Here is a 22894-nt window from a genome sequence, read left to right as displayed (position 1 = left end):
GTCTTGAGGGGGGGGGGGAAAGGGGGCATGATTCCCCTTGGTAGCTATGATCTCAGCGATCCAAAAAATCCTTGAATTGCTGATCGTAAAAGATCAACAGAACTCGCCCACTGTTACAATAGGATACATTTAATACTGAATATTAGTTTATTGAATAAAGGTTTAAAGTGTACAGTATTAAATAGTGTTTTTCGGATATAGGATACATTCAATACTGAATAGTATATTGAATAAAGGTTTGCAGGTTACAATATTAAATATTGTTTTTTTTGGATATAGGATACATTTAATACTGAATAGTTTATTGAATAAAGGTTTACAGTGTACAATATTAAATAGTATTTTTTGGATATATAGGATACATTCAATACTGAATTGTATATTGCATAAAGGTTTACAGGGTGTACATTATTAAATAGTGTTTTTTTGGATATAGGATACATTAAATACTGAATTATTTATTGAAGAAAGGTTAAACAATACAATGAATAATAATTTAAAGGGTGCCACAGTGAGTTTTAAGGTTACAATAGTGAATATCAACTTAAATTTTGAACATTTAATTTCCTGGTTCTTTTTAAGTTACCACTAATCTACAAAGTAAACAGATTTTTTTCATATTTGGTTCATTGGAATAGGTCGGATGGCATTTGAAAAATAGTAATAAATAGCGAGTCCACTTGTGTATTTTGAAATGTAAGTTAATTTAGAAAACCTTGCAATTTACAATTGTTTGATGCCATGTTGTAGCACATACTGGTTATCAGTTCTTTAATGGTTATTCAACTCAATAACGTAATGGTCATTAATTTAGTAAACGTTAGTTTTAATTTAGTTTATTAAATTTTAAATTTAGGATATCTTTTGAATGTGAATTATTAGCTGGCAAAACAACGTGTTATGATGGTAGTCAAAAAACAAACCCAAGGCATTTATATTTTGATTAGAACTTTTAACATATATTTTGGTGGTTTATTTCGATAAGAAAGGATTATAATTTTGGGAAGTATATATGTTAAATATAGGTTTTTAATGTAAGCATAATAAATTAAAATTTATCGAATTTTTAAAATATGTTCTCCAAACAGAAAATGTAGATTGAACCTGAATACTCAAATAGTCCTAACATTTAAAACTGCAGAAGAAAATGCAAATTAAAAATCAAATCTGAAAAGCAAAAATATTTTGAATCCACCGGTCTCTACATTAACTTCTCCCCAATAAATGTATATTTCTAAAAAGCAGAAAATGCGGTGGAAGAACAATTATCAGTTATTTGGTTAGTTTGGGGCTAAATTGACAGGAAGAAGGGTAGTTAGATAAAACGGATTAACTATTTACTAACTTCATTATAGCAGAGTAGGGTTTAGATTAATCTATTAATATAAACAATATAAGGATCCAGTGGGTTCCGCCCCCCTGTTTAGACGTAATTCTTTGTTACAAAAATTGACAATTTTTTCATTACTTTAAGCTGTTTATTTCTTACAGTATTCAATTGAAAATATTTGTTTTATGGTTTTTTGGATAATTTGGAAAAGAAAAAACATTAGGCAGAGAATCAATAATAAAAGTGAGCAGACGGTATAAATTCCGTACAGTCATCTCCGAAGTCCCATCCTGTTGGGTGACCCTGTATGTCTATAGCTAGATATTTGGCATGTCTGTATGTTTGCAAATTAAGATGTTTGTATCCAATAAATTTTAAAACGGCTGCAACTATCCGGTCCGAATTCGTATTCGTATTAGGAATCTACAGGATTTTGTTAAATACAAAGAATCTGAATCTTTGCAATCTGGTTGTGTAAACCTTTGATATTTCAAACTTAGATTATTTGATATAATACAATTCATAGTTTGAATTATTTAAGGTCTACAAAATTGGGTTGCTCAGATAAAGGGATTAGCAAATCAGAGTTTGTGGCAAAGACTCAATTCCTTTAACTTCTAAAAAGAAACAATAAACTTTTGTTTGTTATTAACTTAAATTGTGGAAAAAAGAACGAGGAATATTAATAGAAAAGAGGGCCAAGAGCATGTATTAGAATAGAATGATGAATGAACATAATATAAATATACTAGTTGATATATCTAATATATATTCATACTAAAAAAGATACTTAAAATGAAAAAGAATAAACAAGCGAAAATGGAAAGGAAAGCAAAAATATACAATGGATGAATGAATATTAAGGATGAATGAATATTAAGGATAAATGAATATTAAGGATGAATGAATATTAAGGTTCAATGAAAATAAAGGGTAAATGAATTTGAACGATGAATAAATATGAAGGATGAATGATTATGAAGGATGAATGAATATGAAGGATGAATAAATTCGACGGATGAATGAATATGAAGGATGAATGAATATGAAGAATGAATGAATATGAAGGATGATTGAATATGAAGGATGAATAAACACAAAGAATAAATAAAGGATGAATGAACATAAAGGATACATGAATATAAAGAATTAATGAATGAAAAGGATGAATGAGTATACAGGATGAATGAATATAAAGAATTAATGAATGAAAAGGATGAATGAATATAAAGGATGGATGAACATAAAGGATAAATGAAAATAAAGGTTGAATGAATATAAAGGATTAATGAATGAATATAAAGGCTGAATAATATAAAGGATGAATTAATATAAAGGATAAATGAATATAAAGGTCAAATGAATATAAAGGATGCATGAATATAAAGGATGTATGAATATACCAGATGAATGAATATAAAAGATGAATGAATATAAAGGATAAATGAATATAAAAGATGAATGAATATAAAGGATGAATGAATATAAAGGATGAATGAATATAAAGGATGGATGAACATAAAGGATTAATGAAAATAAAGGTTGAATGAATATAAAGAATTAATGAATATAAATGATGAATGAATGTGAAGGATGAATAAATATAAAGGTCAAATGAATATAAAGGATGCATGAATATAAAGGATGTATGAATATACCAGATGAATGAATATAAAAGATGAATGAATATAAAGGATGAATAAATATAGATAATGAATGAATATACAGGATGACTGAATATAAAAGATAATGCATATAAAGAATGAATGAATGTAAATAATGAACGAATATAAAAAATTAATGAATATAATAAATGAATATTAAGGATGAATAAACATAAAGCATAAATAAATATGAATGAATAAAATTATAAAAACATGTTCTGGTTTTCTAATCTGATTAAGGTGTAGACTTAGAAAAGACTTTAAAAAGTTTGAGTTCAGTTTTAATAATTTTACAAAATTAATTTTCAAATCTAAAACAGAAAAAGGTAAAAATGGAAAATATTAGACTAAAGGAATTGATTCTTTGTCAGGAACTCAAATTTTCTAATGCCTTATTTCTTGTAACCTGTTGAAGTAAATCTTTAATATTCTAAACTTAGATTATTTGATCAACATAATTCATAGTGTGTAATATCTAAGGTATACAAAATTGGGTTGCAAAGATATGGTATTATAAATAATCAGAGTTTGGGTCAAAGACTCAATTCCTTTCAATGAGATGGTTACATCTTTTCTATTATAAGTCCATAGAGTTGCAATTTATATGATATTGGTAAGTTGGCTATCATCTATTTCAACTTTTAATTGTTGCTCAATCTATCAGCATTTTCTCTTCGATGAACGAAAAATAATTTCTAATTTTTTTAGAGTTAAACTTGGTGGTGACAAACTTTTTAAATTTTGAACCTTCCCTGGGTTCATGGGAGGTCAAACACGAATTTGGGCCCAAACAATTCAGCCGTTTTGACATTTATTGGATGTAAACAGACAAGCAAAGTATATATACAAATGTATAAAGGTATGCATGTTTTTAACCTTTAATGTGTTATTAAAAGATTAAAGGGAATTTAACCTTAATTTCAAGAGACCCGTCATTGATAGAATGGTATGTCTTATTCAAAATGGTAAACTTAAAAGCTTTGAAATTTCTTATCAAGTTTGATAAAGATAATAGATATCCATTTCTTGCTTTACAATTCAATCATGGAGAAATTAATAAAATTAAGTTTTAAATTTAAGTTAAGTATGCAACAATGCAACACTCAAATCTTTTCAAATGATTTAAATAAGAAAGTTTCCATTGAATCCCGCCAGGTTTTCAACTCTTCTCTCTAAACAACAGTATCAACTTTCCGTCCCTGCTTTTTTCTCTTAAAAACATTATAAAAAATATTTTTAAGAATATTTTCTATTTGATATCTTTGAATCTTTCCTCTCACATAAATTTTACGAATTTAAAATTTATTGTTTCAAGTACACAATTTGCAGATTAAAGGGAGTGTTCGCGAAAAATGAAAGGGGCTAAAGGCTTAATGCGATAAAAAATATGTTTTAATTGTTATGATCTGAGAGTTACTTATATCTAGAGCTGTTCAATGTAACATTGGAAGGCCCTTAAAAAAATGCAATTCAATGGTGCTATTTAAATCATAATATCTCATGTCTCAAAAAAAGTGAAAACTGAAGAAAAAATTGGATTTTCAAAGACTCAGCTAGTCATCCAACATGACCATAAGCAATCTGAACAATAATTTAAAAAAGGGTGTGTTAAAAAGTTACTACAAAAAGCATGTTTTTTTAAGGAACAATATCTAATAACCATGTTGAATATGTCAACAGCAAACAAATCCCCTCAAATAATGCCATAAATTAGGTGTACGCAAAACTTTGGCTCCCTATATGCCTTTTAGTTTGGCTTCCTATGCCTTTTAGTTTGGCTTCCTATGCCTTTTAGTTTGGCTTCCTATGCCTTTTAGTTTGGCTTCCTATGCCTTTTAGTTTGGCTTCCTATGCCTTTTTAGTTTGACTTCCACAGACGATACATTTTTCTTCGCCGTAAAAACTAATCCTCCAGCTCTTGATTTTAATTTTTTCTTGATCCAGCTTCATAGAAAATGTGAAATATAGTAATATATATGTATAAAGGTTTAGAATGCAATCTCAATGCTCCTTTACGATCTTAAATGGCTTGCAATTGGTTTGACATAATTTTCTTCTGTTGCTGATGAGCCGAGTTAAAGGTCAGAGTCCGAATTTAATGAATTTAAACCGCGTCTCAAATCCACGTTTCAATTGCGCGCCGGCTTAAATCTTGAAACATTAAATACAATTTTAAATGGAACTAACCATATTTAAGCACCGGCTCTAATTCTTTGAATTCGGCCTCAGCTAGGTAGAATTAACTTCATCTTGTTCCAGCTGACCGCAGAATTTCCTTTATCTGAAAAGGCAGACTCTTTAAGTTTTTTCATCAGGCTTGTATATATTTCCCATAAATAATCTCAATCATCTTGAGTGCTATATACTTTGGAGAAAAAACTCAGCGGGAGCGGTTGAACGAGCGGTTGAGATCTAGCCTAGACTCTACGCAGTTCAGAATAAGAAATTAAGAAGAAATTTACAATTTGTAGAACGAGTAGTAATAGAAGATGTAGTAGTAGTAGTAGTAGTAGTAGTATCGTAATATTTTTAGTGTTTTTATTTTTCGGAACCAATGCCATGGTAAAAATATAACTTTTAAAGAAATATTCACAATAATACAAATAGCAGATCTGATATTTTTAGATTCCTAGAATTATTTTCTGATTTCCGTGACCGGGAATCAAGAGAAAATCTGGAAATTTGATCAGTTTTGTTTCATATTAATTTCCTTTTCTTTTCTCAAATTTGTTTTTAATCTCCTTTTATCTTAAGACGGAGTTGACCAGTTACATAAGTATGGGATAATTCACCAAATTTCAAGTGAACCTCCTTGCCAAGATGGCAATGCCCGATTCTTATGTTTAAAATTCTGATCAGGAATTCAGTTTTTGCCACAAACTCAAACTTTTAAATCCCTTTATCTTTGCAACCAGAGCTGGGAACTTTTGAATGGTGGATAACGGGATTAAGGCTTGATCTGCTCTTTTTCTTAATCTCGAGATTAAATAATGCTTGTTCTCCTCATGTTATTAATCTCCATATTAATAAACCGATCGGGATTAAGGATATCCCATTCTAAAGTTTTCACAGTCCCTTTAATAAAGAGACTGTCAACTGTCAAGTGCTCCTATCTTTAAATAGTTGCAAGTCAGATTCACACGATTATACCCTTTGATTGCATGAGTTGTTTTCTTATCAATTATTTCACATTTCTGCAGAATGATTATTGAGAAAGAAAAACAAGAATATGTCCATCATTTTTGCATAAACAAAAGTGTACTGCAGTTGTCAATCGGAGTGGGGGGGGCGGCGATTGAAATTACGTTTCTTTACCTCTTTTGTTAAAATAAGTTTCTGTTAGGACTGGTAAAATAAGTACCTGTCAGGACTGTAAAGTCTACTGAGTGAATAAGTACCTGTTAGGACTGGTAAAATCTACTGAGTGAATAAGTACCTGTTAGGACTGGTAAAGTCTACTGAGTGAATAAGTACCTGTTAGGACTGGTAAAGTCTACTGAGTGAAGTCCAAATTTCTCTGTATATCCCATAGCCCATTCAAAGTTATCCATGAGGGACCAGGCATAGTAGCCGGCAACCTTCACCTCATCCTAGGCAATACATCACCATTAATCAGCATTTTCAAATGTTCGTTGGATTGGGTAAAAGATGGAGCACGTACGTAGATTCCGCCTGCTAATAAAAAGTCTCATCAGTTTTTAAGACAGGGTCGACTTACTACACTATCTCACTTATGTTTTTTCTGTAACCCTTTACATGTATATTTTTTAACTATAGAGCACTTGAATTGTTAGTTTTGGTTTTTACGAAGTAATTAGGAAAATTCTCATCGATTTTGCTTGAGAGCTTTAAATCACAGTGCAAGTTCACACTGATTTAACAGCAAAGCTGTGGCACTATATCATTCGGCATGCAGTATCATAGAACATGGGGGGGACATCTCCCTACCCCCAATCTATAACAGTCAAAACGGATAGGGTTAAGAAACTGAACGCATCTAGCCTTGGTTAGCTCAGGGCAATTTCACAGAAATCGCGGATTCTTTGGACATTTGGGATATTTGGGATATTTGGGATATTTGGGATATTGCCATCCAGAAAACTGTAAATTTGGGAATATGTAACATGTATTTATAATTTGAACTAAAAGAAGACATTTGACAACACAACAAACCTGTGTTTGTAAAACAGGGAAATGGTGCTATACATAACAAATTTTAAATGATCTTTTCTTAATTTGTTGGTAGCGTGTGTTTTAATTTTATCCTCGTAGAGGTAAAAGAACCTGTAGAACTATTCAATCTCTAAAAATTGATTGCTTAAAATTTGAAAATTGAGATTTATATTTTCTCTTAAAATATCAGATTGAAAAATTGTTTTTGTTAACTTTAATATGTCAAAGCAAAGTTAATCATAAAATAGTAATAGTTTGAAATTAATAACATGAAATTTAAAAGAGTTTTCACAGACAACTTTATATTAAATTTTTTTTCTTAATAAATACTCATATCGATACTTATTTAGTTATTAGTTTCTGTAACGTCTCATTGTTCACAAACATTTTCTGTAGATTTCCTGCAATTTATATTGAAAAGACGACATTTGTAGAAATCGAAGAAATCTGCAAACAAATTTGTAAAGAATAAAAAAATTCATAAAATTATGAAAAGGCAAAAACTGATTCTAATATTAATTTATTGACAAATTTCTATTGAGAAATATGTTCCTAAACATCCAATTAGTTTACTTTCGAATTTTTGTTACATTTTTCGTCGCTGTTATTCAATAATTTAAAAAACGATTCTCAAAATAATCACTCCAGAATGGACAATTAATTGGATTATTTAAAAAATTGAATTTGCACTCTTGCTGAACAAATCTTTACCGTAAAAACATAGGTCTTAAATGCATCCTAAAAGATTTCTTTACAAAACTTCAACTGCTTTATATTGCCGGTCACTCCCTTTAAGAAATATGATACCTCCTTTATAGCTTTCAGGACTTGGTTTAGATAATGCTTATAATAGTAGAGTCTCATTAGATCATCTACATTGCCTTGAAGATCACTTTAGATAGAAAATATACGATGTTATAAATAAATAGCTTGGCAACCCAGCGCTGCCGAGGTTTCTCATAGTTACTCCGTCGTTTACCCGCACTTGAACGATTTTACCATTAAATTTTAGCTATTAAAGTCGACCCACTTAATTAAAAATCTTAAAACCAAACTAAGAACATTCCCGTGGGTTTTCCTGACCCTAGTTCTCCAACTAAAATTTGAGGCAAATCGGTCCAGGGATTCCTGAGTTACGGAGTCATAAAACAGTGGAATAGGATGACGACTGTTAGCTAAGACATAAAATAGTCCAGTGAACATAAAACACTGTAATAGGATGAAGACTGTTAGCTATGACATAAAATAGTTACTGTACGTACTACGTACATACATATTTACGCTTCTAAATTTGATACAAAAAAGAAGAGATTTTATTAATTTTGAGCCAGTTATTCAATGATTTTATTAAAAACGTATTTTTCCCTAAATCCGTTCTCAGTAATATAGATATCCTTGGTGCCGCCGTACTCCTGAACAGTGATTACCAATTATTTAAAATTTGCATAATCAGATTTAAGTTAACAAACCTCAGTTATCCAATTTAGTGCAGATCTGATACCCCAGGGTGTTACCTTAAAAATAGAAGTTTTTTTATACTTTTTAAATTATTAATTCAGGAAACAAAGGAATTGAGTTCTTGCCATGCAAACAGAGTTTTTCCAATCCCTTTGTATTTGCAACCCAATGTCGTAGACCTTAATTATTTCAAACTACGAATTCTGCTGGATTAAAATCTACATTTGAAATATGATGGGTTTACACCCTCATGTTGTAAAGATATAAGGATAAGACAATTTGAGTTTGGGGCACATATTCAATTCTTTTAGTAAAACTATAGATCAAGTGCCAAAGAAGTAATGGAAATACAGGGTTACCCAAAAAGGATGAGACTTCAGAGGCGATTTTACGGAAGTTTTGCTGTCTGATTCAATATTAATGATTCCCTGCAACTTGAACTTATTTCTTCGTTTGCTAAATCTATATATAAATTTGGCTTGTCTGTCTGTTTGTTTGTTTGTCTGTTTGTATCCAATAAACGTCAAAACGGCTGAACCGATCGGGCCCAAATTTTTTGTGGGACATCACGTGACCACAGGGAAGGTTTAGGAATGATCAAAATTTCAAATATTTGTCTCCATCAAAATTCGATCTTCATTAAATTTTTGAAAATTTTGAAAATCCACGAAATTTTTTGTGTAAATCCGCGAATTATTTTTGTTGTGTTTTACGATGTACACAAAGAAAACATGTTCACAATTAATTTAGAAGATGGGCGCGAAGCGCCCTCTAAGGCTAGTTATAGAAAAATATTGAAAGACTATATTTAAGGCAGGAGACTTAATCTAACTTTGGGATCGAAACATTTAAATTATTTTAGGTCGTCTTTACAGTCACATCCTTCGTGGGTAACCCTGTCAGGATGTTCATCAGATTTGAAACCAAGTATTACTTTGTTACTTTATGGTTCACAAAATACGATAAGGGGAGGGTTGGTTAACAAATCCGTTCATTGAAATAAGACCATTGCATGTACCTTGAGCCAGACTGAACCAGCTCCATACCAGGTTGAGTCCTGATAATCCTTAACTCCGTCATCAGTAAAATAGGACGGAGTACTAATATCCTCCTCACCAGGGTATACTAAACATATATATATATATATATATATATATATATATTTATGGGTATTGTACCTATTGGAAGTACTTTTTAACACAAAACTATGATGATTAGTATAAGCTTAAAAGCCTAAACACACTTTGTATATATATATTCTTGTACTTATTGATATTACCAAACATAAATATTATATCTTAATTTATTAATGTACAGGGAACTGTCTTTGTAATTTTTATTCCATTTACAGAGAGGCCTGATTCACTAAAGTATCCTTGACTTGAATGTGAAAGAAAACCTCGTTTTTCTAGTTTGAAAAGTGTTTAATAATATTATTTTCTCTAATGTTTCTGAAGAAAGAAATGCCCAAGTCAAATGAATATAATCAGTGTTAAAAAACAAATTAATTCATCCTCAATTCCTTTAAAAATAGTTCATTTTAAACATTTGCTTTCCCTAGACTTTATGCCAAACGCTAACCCTGGGAAAGATATGTGCAAAATATTTGTTCAAATATTTGTTTGCCATTTTCTTCAATCATAAATCACACTGCATAAACGTGATTAAGATACAAACCCGAAAGATAAAGATATACTTAATTGCTTATGGAAAGATACAATACAGGGAGTCCAGAAAGCATGGAAACCCATTCTTATTAGGGTTCGGCAATATGATCAAGCTATAGTTTAAATTTTGATATTTCCTATAAAGTTTTAATGATTTCAAATATCTTTAAAAAAAGTTGCTTTGTATGTTGATCAAAAAAAAATATATAACTAGCTTTGAAACCCATGGCTTTGTCTGGAAAATAAAATTTCCCATTAAAAGTCAACTATAAACTTGAATTACAATCTTTAACCCCAGCTGGGAAATTTCCTGTGGTTTAGTGAGAACTCAGAAAACAATGGAATAGTAAGACGACATTAAAAACAATAATAAAGTGTTTTCATGCTAATAAAAAGCAATATAGTTTTATACTATTAATTTATTAAATAACTTATCAAGTAAAATGGGGCTGTTTGTATTGCTCAATTGATGTGTATCATGCTCAATTGACTTTTTAAATTCCTACCTTTATATAGTCTATAAGTCGTCTTCCTATTCCGGAGTTTTCTGGTTTTTCCTTCCTATTTCTGGAGTTTAACAAATTGTGTTTTTTTCTCGGCAATAAAAAAATGCTAATATTTTTGCGAATGAAGGAAAATAGTGAAAAAAATCTCAATTGCATGTAGGCCCATTATAGAAGGAAGCCTGATTTATTTAATCTTTACTGATGACCCAAAGTTTATGCAACGAAGTTAAAAGTAAAAATAAATGGTGTTTTAAAAAAATTTAATTTAATCAAAGAGTATTTTATTATTTTTTTTAACGGATTTGTCAACAAATTTTAGTTTTTTGTTTTTGTAATGAAAAATGTACGAATTTGCCGAAAAAAAGGTTGGTTAAAAAATGTCTTGCAGAAATTTCTGAGTATATATAGATTAAATATATAGATGAAAGAATATTACCAATATTTGAAGTGTAGAAGTTTAATCCAATAAAATCTGTAGAGCCAGCAATCATTGCACTTTCCTAAACAAATAAATTGATTTTAAATAGATTACCTTTTTTTTAATATATCTGGAAACTTTTAGAGGGTTTTAAAATAAAGTTTAACTTTTTTAAAGTAAAATATTGAATTCGAAATATCATTTAAAAAATCTGTAGCATTTTATACTTTTTGACATTAGCAAATTATCCTAGAGTGTAAAATGTATAAAAATAATCTTTTGAAGATTTTTATAAAAAGTTTTCTTAAAGTGAAGGTCGATGTAATTTTAAATGATCTTTGCATGAACAATTCACAATTCAGTAAACCTAAATCATGTAAAATTGAAAGAAATATTCTTTGTTTTCTTTTTAAAAATACGATTGACAATTTTTCATTGCAGATATTCGATCTATGTGACTTGCAGAATAAACAAAAAAGAAAATTAACTTATTAATATTTTTTAAAGATTAGAAATCGATGAAATTTTTCTCATTCCTACCCATATAAATGTTTTCAGGGTACAGTTGTATATCGGACAATATTTTGTATTTGATGGGTAAACCTGCAGTTATATGTCCCCGTATAAATGTTTTCAGGGTACAGTTGTATATCGGACAATATTTTGTATTTGATGGGTAAACCTGCAGTTATATGTCCCCGTATAAATGTTTTCAGGGTACAGTTGTATACCGGACAATATTTTGTATTTGATGGGTAAACCTGCAGTTATATGTCCCCGTATAAATGTTTTCAGGGTACAGTTGTATATCAGACAATATTTTGTATTTGATGGGTAAATGTCCCCGTATAAATGTTTTCAGGGTACAGTTGTATATCGGACAATATTTTGTATTTGATGGGTAAACCTGCAGTTATATGTCCCCGTATAAATTAAAAGAACAGAGAAGATGAATTTAATAGGGTGGCTAGTGTGTGACACCAGTTCCCGTCAGATCATTGAAGTTAAGCACACTTGTTCGCAGCCAGTAACTGGATTGGTGTCCAGACTGGTGTTCACGGGTTAGATTCCCGTACTCCACACAATCCCGTGGTTATGACCACCTGACGGATGTAGAAGGACAGAGGGGCGGCTGTCAACATCTCTCGCAGAGAAAGGGTGGGTGCTTTCTACTTTACAAGAAAAAGTGGATTGCTGATGGAGAAATGCGCTGCCAGATTACAACCCCAGGTAGATCAAGAAAAACCCATACAACATCAAACCTTCGCAATAGAAAAATTCCAAGATTTGATAGTAACAACCCGATCATGTCCTGGGGACAAAAAATCTCCTTTAAAAAAATATTTTAAAAATTACTGTTTTAGGCTAAAATAATTTTGTAGGCTTATTTTGAGGTTATGTAATTTTTATTTTTTAAAGATATTTTTACTTCAGAAGACGATTATCGGTTTACTCTTCATACATACATGAATTCCGAATTTTAATCAAATTTCGGGGCAAAAATATATTATTCATGAATATAAATCTGTCTGAAAGCACACAACAAAAGCATGTAAGACTTAAAGAAATGCTCAAATCGTTATCTTATCAATATTGTACACTATAATGAACCGAATATCCTAATCAAAATTATCCCAAATTCTCCAAATTTTAGAATTATATGAAGCTGCTCAAATGTTTAAAGGGTCAGACCGGCTTTGTAAGGTAGTTAAACTCAGTACTCAGTTGTGCACAAATTCTTTAGGATTCATTTAGGATTCATAGCGATTATTTTTCGCTGTAAGCCTATACCCCAATTCACTTTTCGCAAACACGACTTTCCATGTGTCATAATTTGTATTCCCATGTCTATATCTTATCTTTAGCTTGGGACTATATATACTACTTTACCTATGCAGCATAAAAAAAAATATTTATATGATATTTTAAAATAACTAAAATGCCCGGCGTTGCCCTTGGAACAAAAATTTTGAATTTTGAAAAATAAAATTTAGAATTTTGGGGGAAGAAATTTGGAAAATTTGAAACAAAAAATATCTATTAAATACTTTGCTTTGTGTAGTTTGTAGATTATAATTTATCTGTATTAACTGTTTTCATATAAATAGAATAGCACTGAACGTATTTCCATTTATTGATTTTATAATTTAATTAATGGGAATTCTCAAAATACAGGTAAAACAATTGACAATTTTAAAACTTTTTTTTTGGGATCATTTGGGTCGGATATTAACAACAGACAAACAGACACACACTATTACCTCAGGTGTAAACTCCGGTAGCCTGGATATATTTAATCCTTGTAGTTGACTGTTTCTATCAATATTCCTTCTCATAACTTCAGGATATTTACCATCCTTGAATATTGCATGTCCGTACCAACCAAAATTAAACTGCATAAACCTAAAAATATTTCTTTTTCTTTTTCTTGACAATTTTAATTTGTTCACTATATTCACTATATTGTTCACTATATTTCAGCTGATTAATTATGTAACATTTAAATGTTACCTTTGACCAGCTATGATTATTTAAAAAAAATATCTAAAAATTCAAAATTCAAAATAAATTAAAAATTTTAAAAGATATTTGAAAGATTATATTTTCACTTACGTATCTGATGCTTCTTGATGAGCAGGGTTGTTTGGTTCTTCTGGTTCTCCCCAGTTTGTATTTAGAGTTATTCCAACTTTACCCCCCTGGCTTGCGGCAAACTCAGCCTAATGTATACAAAGAATTAAATGAACATTTCCCCCCTGACTTTCGGCAAACTTAGCCTAATTCATACAGAGAGTAAGAATAAACTTTTCCCCTTTGACTTGCGGCAAACTCAGCCTAATATATACAAAGAATTAAAATGAACTTTCTCCCCCCCCTGACTGGCAACAAATGCAGCCTAATTTGCAAAGTAAATCAATGTGAACTTTTCCCCCCTGACTTGCCGCAAACTCAGCCTAATTTATGCATAAAATTAAATTGAACTTTTCCCCCCTGACTTGCGGCCAACTCAGCCTAATTTATGCATAAAATTAAATTGAACTTTTCCCCCTCACTTTCGGCTATTTCAGCCTAATTTATGCATAGAATTAAAATGAACTTTTACCCCCTGACTTGCGGAAAACTCAGCCTAATAATTTTAATACAGCGAATCAAGATTAACTTTTTTCTCCTAAGTTCAGGAAAACCGAACTTAATAATTAACAAAAAACTCGACTTCGAGGAAAAATCATTTCTTTTCAATTTTGCAAGTGAAAAAAATCACTCACATTTATTCTACGTGTTACTGAATCAAAGTGTTAGTGTCAATAAATAGAAATGATTATGCTCTTTGATTTTAACAATATATTTTCCTATATTGAGAAATTTTTCTTTTCGGCAAAAAGGATTTGAGTATTCGCCACAAACTCTGATCTTCTTAACTCTATATCTTTGCAACCAAATGTATTAGACATTAGATATTTCACAATTTGAATTATGTTTTATCAAAAAGTCTAAGTTTGAAATATTAGAAGTTTCTTTCATACATGCGCGCATGTGTTGTGTATACCTGATAGAGTCTATATGCACGCGCATGAGCTCTGATCTGAGAAATATTTATTGATCTTTCAATGGAATTATTGTAAAATCGAATTATCAAAAAATTTAAATAATATGCAGTATTTTTAATTGAAAATCAATAACGTTTGTTTGATCAATTATTGTTCCTGATTATGAGCTGCTATATATGTAAGATCTCCTATACCCTTAAACCCAGGGGCCATTGTGCCTGTTCCGTGTCCTAAACAAGATAAGTTCTGGAAACCATGTTTGGTGTCGTTTCATTTTTAACAAGAAAAATCAGGGAGTGTTAGGTAGCTTTTGTGTCTCGGTGGTTGGTGTTTTAAAAAAATTCAAAAGAGGTCTGTTTGTTATTGGGTCCCTAACGAAAAGGTTCAGGGGAGGCATGTTTCTAACAGGAAATGTTCAGAAGATGCATGTTTGGTATCGGTTTCTAACAAGAAATGTTCAGAAGATGCATGTTTGGTATCGGTTTCTTACAAGAAATGTTCAGAAGATGCATGTTTGGTATCAGTTTCTAACAAGAAATATTCAGAAGATGCATGTTTGGTATCGTTTCTTACAAGAAATGTTCAGAAGATGCATGTTTGGTATCGGTTTCTAACAAGAAATGTTCAGAAGATGCATGTTTGGTATTGGTTTCTAACAAGAAATGTTCAGAAGATGCACGTTTGGTATTGGTTTCTTACAAAAAATGTTCAGAAGATGCATGTTTGGTATCGGTTTCTTACAAGAAATGTTCAAAAGATGCATGTTTGGTATTGGTTTCTTACAAGAAATGTTCAGAAGATGCATGTTTGGTATCGGTTTCTTACAAGAAATGTTCAGAAGATGCATGTTTGGTATCGGTTTAAAACAAGAAATGTTCAGAAGATGCATGTTTGGTATCGGTTTCTTACAAGAAATGTTCAGAAGATGCATGTTTGGTATCAGTTTCTAACAAGAAATATTCAGAAGATGCATGTTTGGTATCGTTTCTTACAAGAAATGTTCAGAAGATGCATGTTTGGTATCGTTGTCTTACAATAAAAGTTCAGGAGATGTTCCAAGTCCTTAACAAGAAAAATCAGGGAAGGCGTGATTGGGTTTCTTGAAGGATTATTTTTTAATTTGGTTGATTTATAAACAAACATTATTTTGTTTCTATCCAAAGGAGTGAGTTTTTTATGACCTTGAATTGATGTTTCTTTTGGCTCATTTAGTGTGATAAACAACTTGACATCATTTCCAAATTCAGCGAAGACGACCCGGGCGTAATCCTCGAACCAGTCTGCCACGCTACTGTTCAACCAACCTCCTGTCAATCAATCAATCAATTAATCAGTTTATTCGAACCTTTACATTTAAACAACTTCAAGATCTGTTGATTATCAAATGTCGGTTTTATAATGAAATATAGAAAACGCATTAAATAATGTAGGATATTAGGTTAAAACCTTATGGCATGGGTTTGTTAACATTTTTATCAAAGAGGCTTCCCTGCTTTTATCTATCTTGTTTTAACTTTTTAAGTCACTATTTAACCCAAAAAGGTTGCAAGTTCTCATGCAAAAAAACAATGAGAATTATGTAAATTACTATTAATAAACAACAGCTATAAGCAAGTGCTTTATATTTATAAAATTTACATAAAAGTAAAATTGTGAGTTTTGAGGTAAAATTGAACGTCAAGGCGTTGCTACACATTTAAGGTGGCCCAGTCTTGAAATTGGTGCAGTTTTTCCTAACAGTCTGGTTCTATGTCAAGTATAAACAAATTTTAATTTTCCAAAGTTAAAGAATTTTTAAAAAGTACCTTGCAATTGTAAAGCTTGAGGAAGATCCCAATGATAGAGTGTGATAGCGGGAATTATACCAGCGGATTTCAACTCACTAATAAATATATACTTATCAGAGCCAACAATTTAAAAACTTATTCTCGAGACTAAATTCCTTAGGCTCAGCTCTTATGTTCAAAGTTAGACCCGACTTATAGAATAGAAGTAAAACTGTTCTCAACTAATAGCGTAGATTCAGAGATGACCAGAGGTCTCAACTTTTAAATTTTAATCTCTTCTTTTCTTAAGAAACACTAATCCGCATTTTCAGCATTCCGACGGATTGAAATTAAATCATTGGATTTTAGTTGATGCTACAAACTCAAATTTACTGTTCCTTATATCTTTGCAACATGATGGTGTACACTTTTTATACTTCATACTTAAATTATTTGATCTAACAGAATTTATAGTTTGAAAAAAAGGGATTACAAAAATTACATTGCGGCAAAGACTTAATTCCTTTGTTTCATAATTAATTAAATATGAGTCAACTGCATTTTTACAGTTTTCAACCTAAAAGTTCTACGGTGGATATCGCGCGTATGGCGTTCTTAGATTAGCTCTTTCTCGTTCAAAAGTTCTTCCCTCAGGATTTATGTTAAAGTTCTGGCCTCACCCCGGACTAACCAGAGTGAGCAGCATTTGGTTTCTTCTATTTGAAATCAAACGTGTTTTGGTCTTTAATTCAATAAGCATTTACTTTACGGATTTGTTTATTATACTTTTTCATTCATAATGTATATGCCGACAAAAATGTATTTAAGAAAAAAGGCTTACAAATTATGTTTAATGGGTCAAATTGTGATCGAAAGTCACAGCTTTCTGGAATATTGACAAAACCGTTAAATCCACGTGGCGCCTCAATTTCATAAATTTGGCTTCTTATCCCACGTTTTCTCTTCAACTGGAGACTTTATGTATTTTAAGTCTTTCTATGGCTTATAAGAAGAAAAAAATCATTAAGATTTTTTAAAAGTGTAGGTTAACTATTTATTAGTTTTTAACCTTCATAATATTGTAAAGATTAGAAGATTAAATCGTCAAATTTGTATTTTCTCGGAATTCCTTCTAGAAAGGTGGATTATATACTTTTATAAAACATAAAGAAACAGATAATATCTAGTATTAACAAATAAATAGGCCTCAGAAAAAATGTGTACATCATTACGCAAATAATGTTAAGGAAGAAATTTTGAAGTCAAACCTTATAGATATCCAAGGTATAGAAACAGCTACGTATAGCAACAAGGGGTATTTTCCGGGAGAACATTTTTTATATTTTTGAGAAATTAAACGTTTTTGTAAAACATTGTAGCTTATCACTATCATTATCATAATTTCTATTTTTCTAACATACCCTAGACATTAAAGGAGCAAAATAGTTTAATATGTACATTTGTAATGCTTTCTATTGTGTTTAAGGTCCCCCAGAGTTTATTATGTACTGACAACATAAATGAATGATTATATGGTTATGAATAAAATTGCGTGTTATTATTAAAAAAAAATATTTTATTAAAATGCTATCTTCAGTTTTAGTTTTAGAAAAAAATAATTTTTTAAGTATAAAAAAGTTCTCTAGTAATGCTAATATGATTTCAAAAAATTCCGTTTTACCATTTAAATGAAAGGATTTTATGAAGATTATATCTACTTTACACTGATTTTTAAATTTCTCAAAAATATAAAAAATGTTCTCCCGGAAAATACGCCTTGTTGCTATACGTAGCGGTTTCTATACGTTGGATTTCTATAAGGTTTGATCTCGAAATTTTCAATTTTAAAGAAAAGTAATCGAGTCTAGCTTAGCTCCGTACAAACTCAAATGGTCTAATCCCTATTTCTTAGCAACCTGACATTTTAAACCTGTAATATTTAAATTTATATTATTTATGGTTTAAAATATCTAAGGTCTATGACATTGAATTGCAAAGATATAGGAATTATAAATTATTAATTCAGAATTTGTGGCAAAAACTCAATTCCTGTAAGATTCTTAATGTAATTGTTTCTAAAGAAATATATTTTGTTCCAATTTAAACCGAAGATGAAAACTTTTATTAATGACCAAGAATAAGACTTAATTGTGACGATATAAAAAATCTTAAAGATAAAGATGTTAGAGACAAATTTTATTTCCTGGTTTATTTAACATTTTTAATGGTGTTCTTAATAGTTTGACAAAGAAAAAATAACTTTACTGCGGTTGCATTAAAATTAAAATGTTTAAAAAATCGAATTTACACAATTTTGCCTATTTACACTTTTTAACACTTTTTTTATCAAAGTAAATGAGAAAAAAACGAAAAAGACAACTCAATAAGCGAAAAAAGTTTTGAACTAAAGACCAAAAACACGATTGATCATTTCAAACGCATCACCCTGTTATTCCATTCCAGGGGGGTACATGCTGTACTTAATTACATTGTACTGAATTTACTTATTGTACTTAATGTACTGTTGCTCTTAATGTACTTACTGCACTTAATGTACTTACTGCACTTAATGTACTTTTTGTACTTATTGTACTTAATGTACTTATTGAACTTAATGTAATTCTTGTACTTCTTGTACTTATTTTAATTACTTATTGGACTGAATGTACTTATAGTAATTAATGAACTTATTGTATACAAAATATACTTATTGTTCTTTTGTAATTATTGTATATTTAATGTACTCATTGTACTCAATGTACTTAATGTACTAAATATACTTATTGTACTTAATGTTCTTATAGTAAATAATGTACTTATTGTTCTTAATGTACTTAATGTACTTAATGTACTTAATGTACTTAATGTACTTAATGTACTTAATGTACTTAATGTACTATTACCTGATGAGGTTTTTGTAGTACTGTACTCCAGCCTGGTTAACAGTACCCACTCCTCTAGGTATAATACGACTCCAGGACACCGAGAATCTGTAATAAAAATAAATTTTAGTCACATTTTTGAAGAATAACTATTTGTTTGTATTCATATGGGTGTTATTGAATTGTGATCGTTAAATAATATTGTTAAAAACTGCAATTTTTCCATCAATAACACATAGCTTATTTTACCACTATGTTACTGTTCATTCCATCAAATATTGGTGTTATCATAATTTTCTGTTATTTAATAAAGGTAACCATTGTTACAATTATAATTGTTATCAAAAATAAATAGCTTATGATAATATATTTGGATGTTGTTACCTATAAGATGTCATGTTCATACTTTTCATAAGGGCCACATCCTCCTAAAAATGTACTATTATTATTATTATTATTATTTTTATTATTATTATTGTTATTATTATTATTATTATTATTATTATTATTATTATTATTATTTTTTTTTTTAAATCGAATTAAAATCGATTTTCATTAGAGTATTTTCAAAATTTAACGGGAAACCCCTTGCACTTCAGCTAGTTATAATTATTACTTTCTTTATTGTTATCGTTGTTACTCCATATCAAACTAGTTGTGTTATAACAACTGTTGTTGTTATAGCACAACTATAAAATGTATAAAATTAAATTAATATCCTACCTTATATTTGTGATAGCTATCACATGCCACCTCCCCAGAGGAACCGTCAATAATATTTCCTTCAATTCTGAAAAGAGAAAAATGGTCAATTAAAAAAAACAATTAAGGTTGAATTTATTTTGAGAAAAAAGAAATTTTTTATTGTTTAAAATGCAAACAGAAGGGTACTGTGTACTGTACAGTGTACAGAGTAAAGAGCCGGAAATCTAAGAGAAAATCGTTGCATCCGAGTTTTCATTCTAAGGTCTGAACATAGCGAAGACTTTAATTCAAGAAATTAGAAATCAACAGGAGAATGTAAAGAAACTGCATATAAAGTTATATTTCTTAATAAAAATATTATTATCTACGAAACTGCCTAACCCCATTAATGAAACCGGGTTTCAATACTGGGTTTCATGACGATACTCTGTCTAAAGTTTCAGACTAAAGGTGTTCGGTGTAGGGTGTACATAGTGTAGGGTGTACATAGTGTACGGTGTACATAGTGTACGTACCTAGTAAAAACATCCCATATACTTTCTCCCTTTCCATCCTCATTCCAACCTCCTTCTATCTAGGAAATAAAAATTGAATTGATAAGATTTCATAATTTGGTTTATAATTTGGATTAAAAATCATTCATTGGATCTAGTTGAGTGTCATAATACCCAATTGAAGGAATTAATATTTGGATTTCAATAGTCTATATCTAGTCTACACTGTACTGGGTATTTGAAAAAAACATGGGAATTAGAGACAACCTGAAAATCGTCTTAAATTTCCGTAAGTTGATGATTAAACAAAGTGTCTGAAAGGAAGATCTTTTAAAAAGGTGGTCTGCCAACTTTGTATTTTTAAAATTTTTAATATTTCCGTCATTCTGAAGGTAAAAAAATGGTAGACTACATTTAAGAATTCCCGAGACTTGCACTTTTAGATTTTAGGATACATACTAAGATTGAGTTCACGTAATTACATATAAATCGCTTTGTACAAAAACGAAAAAGAAATATTCACATTATTCTCAATGTACGTACAATGATATATCTTATGTACAGCTGCTTACCCATGTACGTACAATAATATCTCTTACACGTAGGGTTACCAGTGTACGTACAATATTATCTCTTATGAACAGGTTTACCCATGTACTTCCAATAATATCTCTTATGTACAGGGTTACCCATGTACGTACAATAAAATCTCTTATGTACAGGGTTAACCATGTACTTCCAATAATATCTCTTATGTACAGGGTTACCCATGTACTTCCAATAATATCTCTTATGTACAGGGTTACCCATGTACTTCCAATAATATCTCTTATGCACAGGGTTACCCATGTACCTACAATAATATATCTTACGTACAGGGTTACCCATGTACTTCCAATAATATCTCTTATGTACAGGGTTACCCATGTACTTCCAATAAATTCTCTTATGTACAGGGTTAACCATGTACGTAAAATAATATCTCTTATATACAGGGTTACCAATAAAAGATGAGAAGTTAATGACGACCTGAAACTCTTAAATATGTTAATCCGAAGATTGAATTTTGTTTTGTGCGTTAATCTTAGTTTTTAGGTATAAACTGACTAATTTGAAAAGAACAACTTTAGCTGACCGCGAAAGTAGAAAAAAATTCCGCACAGTCGTCTCGGAAGTCGTTTTCTTTGTGGATACCCCTGTACAGTACAAGTACTATACACAGTACAATGTACATACCTGGTACGCTGCTGTAGCTGTACCCCAGAGGAAACCTTCTGGAAAACTGTCGTACAACAAATCCTCCTCATACACATAACCCAGGCATACACCTGTACAGCATAAATCTAAAGGGAAACACAAAACAGGGAATTCACAATGAAAAAATATGTGGAATGGAAAGAAGACTGTTCCACTCTATTTTCCTTAAAGGGAGTGTTCGCGAAAAATGAAAGGGGGGTATAGGCTTAATGCGATAAAAAAGCGCTTTTGATCGCGTCTATAAGGAGAAAATCAATTTAATTTCAAACAAATCATTCAGATATTAAAACCTATAGTCATTGATAATCTTTCGCCACATTTGTATATATTTAATATTTCATACTAGTTTTGATTTTGTTTTTTAAAATAATATTTAGCTTACAACTTGTTTTCGAACATTCCTGGAAAATATGAAAATGTCGTCTTCATTACCAAAAATCCTCGAAACAGGAATAAATGTTTTTATAAGTAACTCTCAGATCGTAACAATTAAAACATATTATGAAAAATCAACTATATATAAATGTGGCGAAAGATAATCGATGACTATAGGTTGTAATATCTGAATGATTTGTTTGAAATTAAATTGATTGTTTTACGGTCTAAATCGTATGTTGCAATTTTCTCAATTTGTATGGACGCCATGTTATTCGGTATGAGACGTCTTTAACAATTTTCTCCTTATAGACGCAACAGATTGAAGTAAGATTAGCGATCATAAGCGCTTTTTTATCGCATTAAGCCTATACCCCCTTTCATTTTTCGCGAACACTCCCTTTAAATCTTTTCAGCCTTATATTGTAGACCTAAACTATGAGTTCTGCTAGAGCAAGCAGACAAAGTTATAAATATCATCAAAAGGAAGCAGCATTCAAATCAAACAGATAGAAGAACAAGCCAATAAGCCATCTAGCACCTGTGAGTCCTAAAGTGAGAAGCAGAGACACCAGATTCATTTTCTGAATGTCTGGAATAGAAAAACTAATATTCGTCTTTGCATTAATTGGGTTGTTAATAGTTTTTAAA

The 22894-nt window shown here is 30.4% G+C and overlaps 2 protein-coding genes across 2 annotated transcripts in view; both read right to left on the bottom strand.

The window, feature by feature from the left end:
* LOC111698601 (uncharacterized) overlaps positions 1 to 5231 on the bottom strand; it is a 13360-nt gene extending 8129 nt beyond the window's left edge. Inside the window, exon 1 of the mRNA XM_023468967.1 lies at positions 5182 to 5231. The gene's annotated coding sequence lies outside the window, so the exon portion shown is untranslated. The remainder of the gene's footprint in view (positions 1 to 5181) is intronic.
* A 1143-nt stretch (positions 5232 to 6374) lies between these two features.
* On the bottom strand, positions 6375 to 22853 carry LOC111698604 (lactase-phlorizin hydrolase). The gene is made up of 18 exons (XM_023468976.1): positions 22785 to 22853; positions 21848 to 21939; positions 20633 to 20691; positions 20136 to 20202; positions 19797 to 19840; positions 19434 to 19520; positions 16570 to 16646; positions 15946 to 16071; positions 14921 to 14994; positions 14764 to 14799; positions 13830 to 13936; positions 13478 to 13619; positions 11235 to 11298; positions 9644 to 9750; positions 8637 to 8681; positions 8533 to 8579; positions 7975 to 8059; positions 6375 to 6584 (listed from the first exon to the last, which is right to left on the bottom strand). The coding sequence occupies exons 1-18, from the start codon at positions 22822 to 22824 to the stop codon at positions 6450 to 6452; spliced, it is 1434 nt and encodes a 477-aa protein (XP_023324744.1). The 5' UTR covers positions 22825 to 22853; the 3' UTR covers positions 6375 to 6449.
* Between the last annotated feature and the right edge of the window lie 41 nt (positions 22854 to 22894).

Source organism: Eurytemora carolleeae, unplaced genomic scaffold (assembly GCF_000591075.1).
Source record: "Eurytemora carolleeae unplaced genomic scaffold, Eaff_2.0 scaffold322, whole genome shotgun sequence".
NCBI lineage: Eukaryota > Metazoa > Arthropoda > Copepoda > Calanoida > Temoridae > Eurytemora > Eurytemora carolleeae.
Note: the sequence above shows the minus strand (reverse complement) of the source record. Positions and strands in the feature narration are given on the sequence as shown.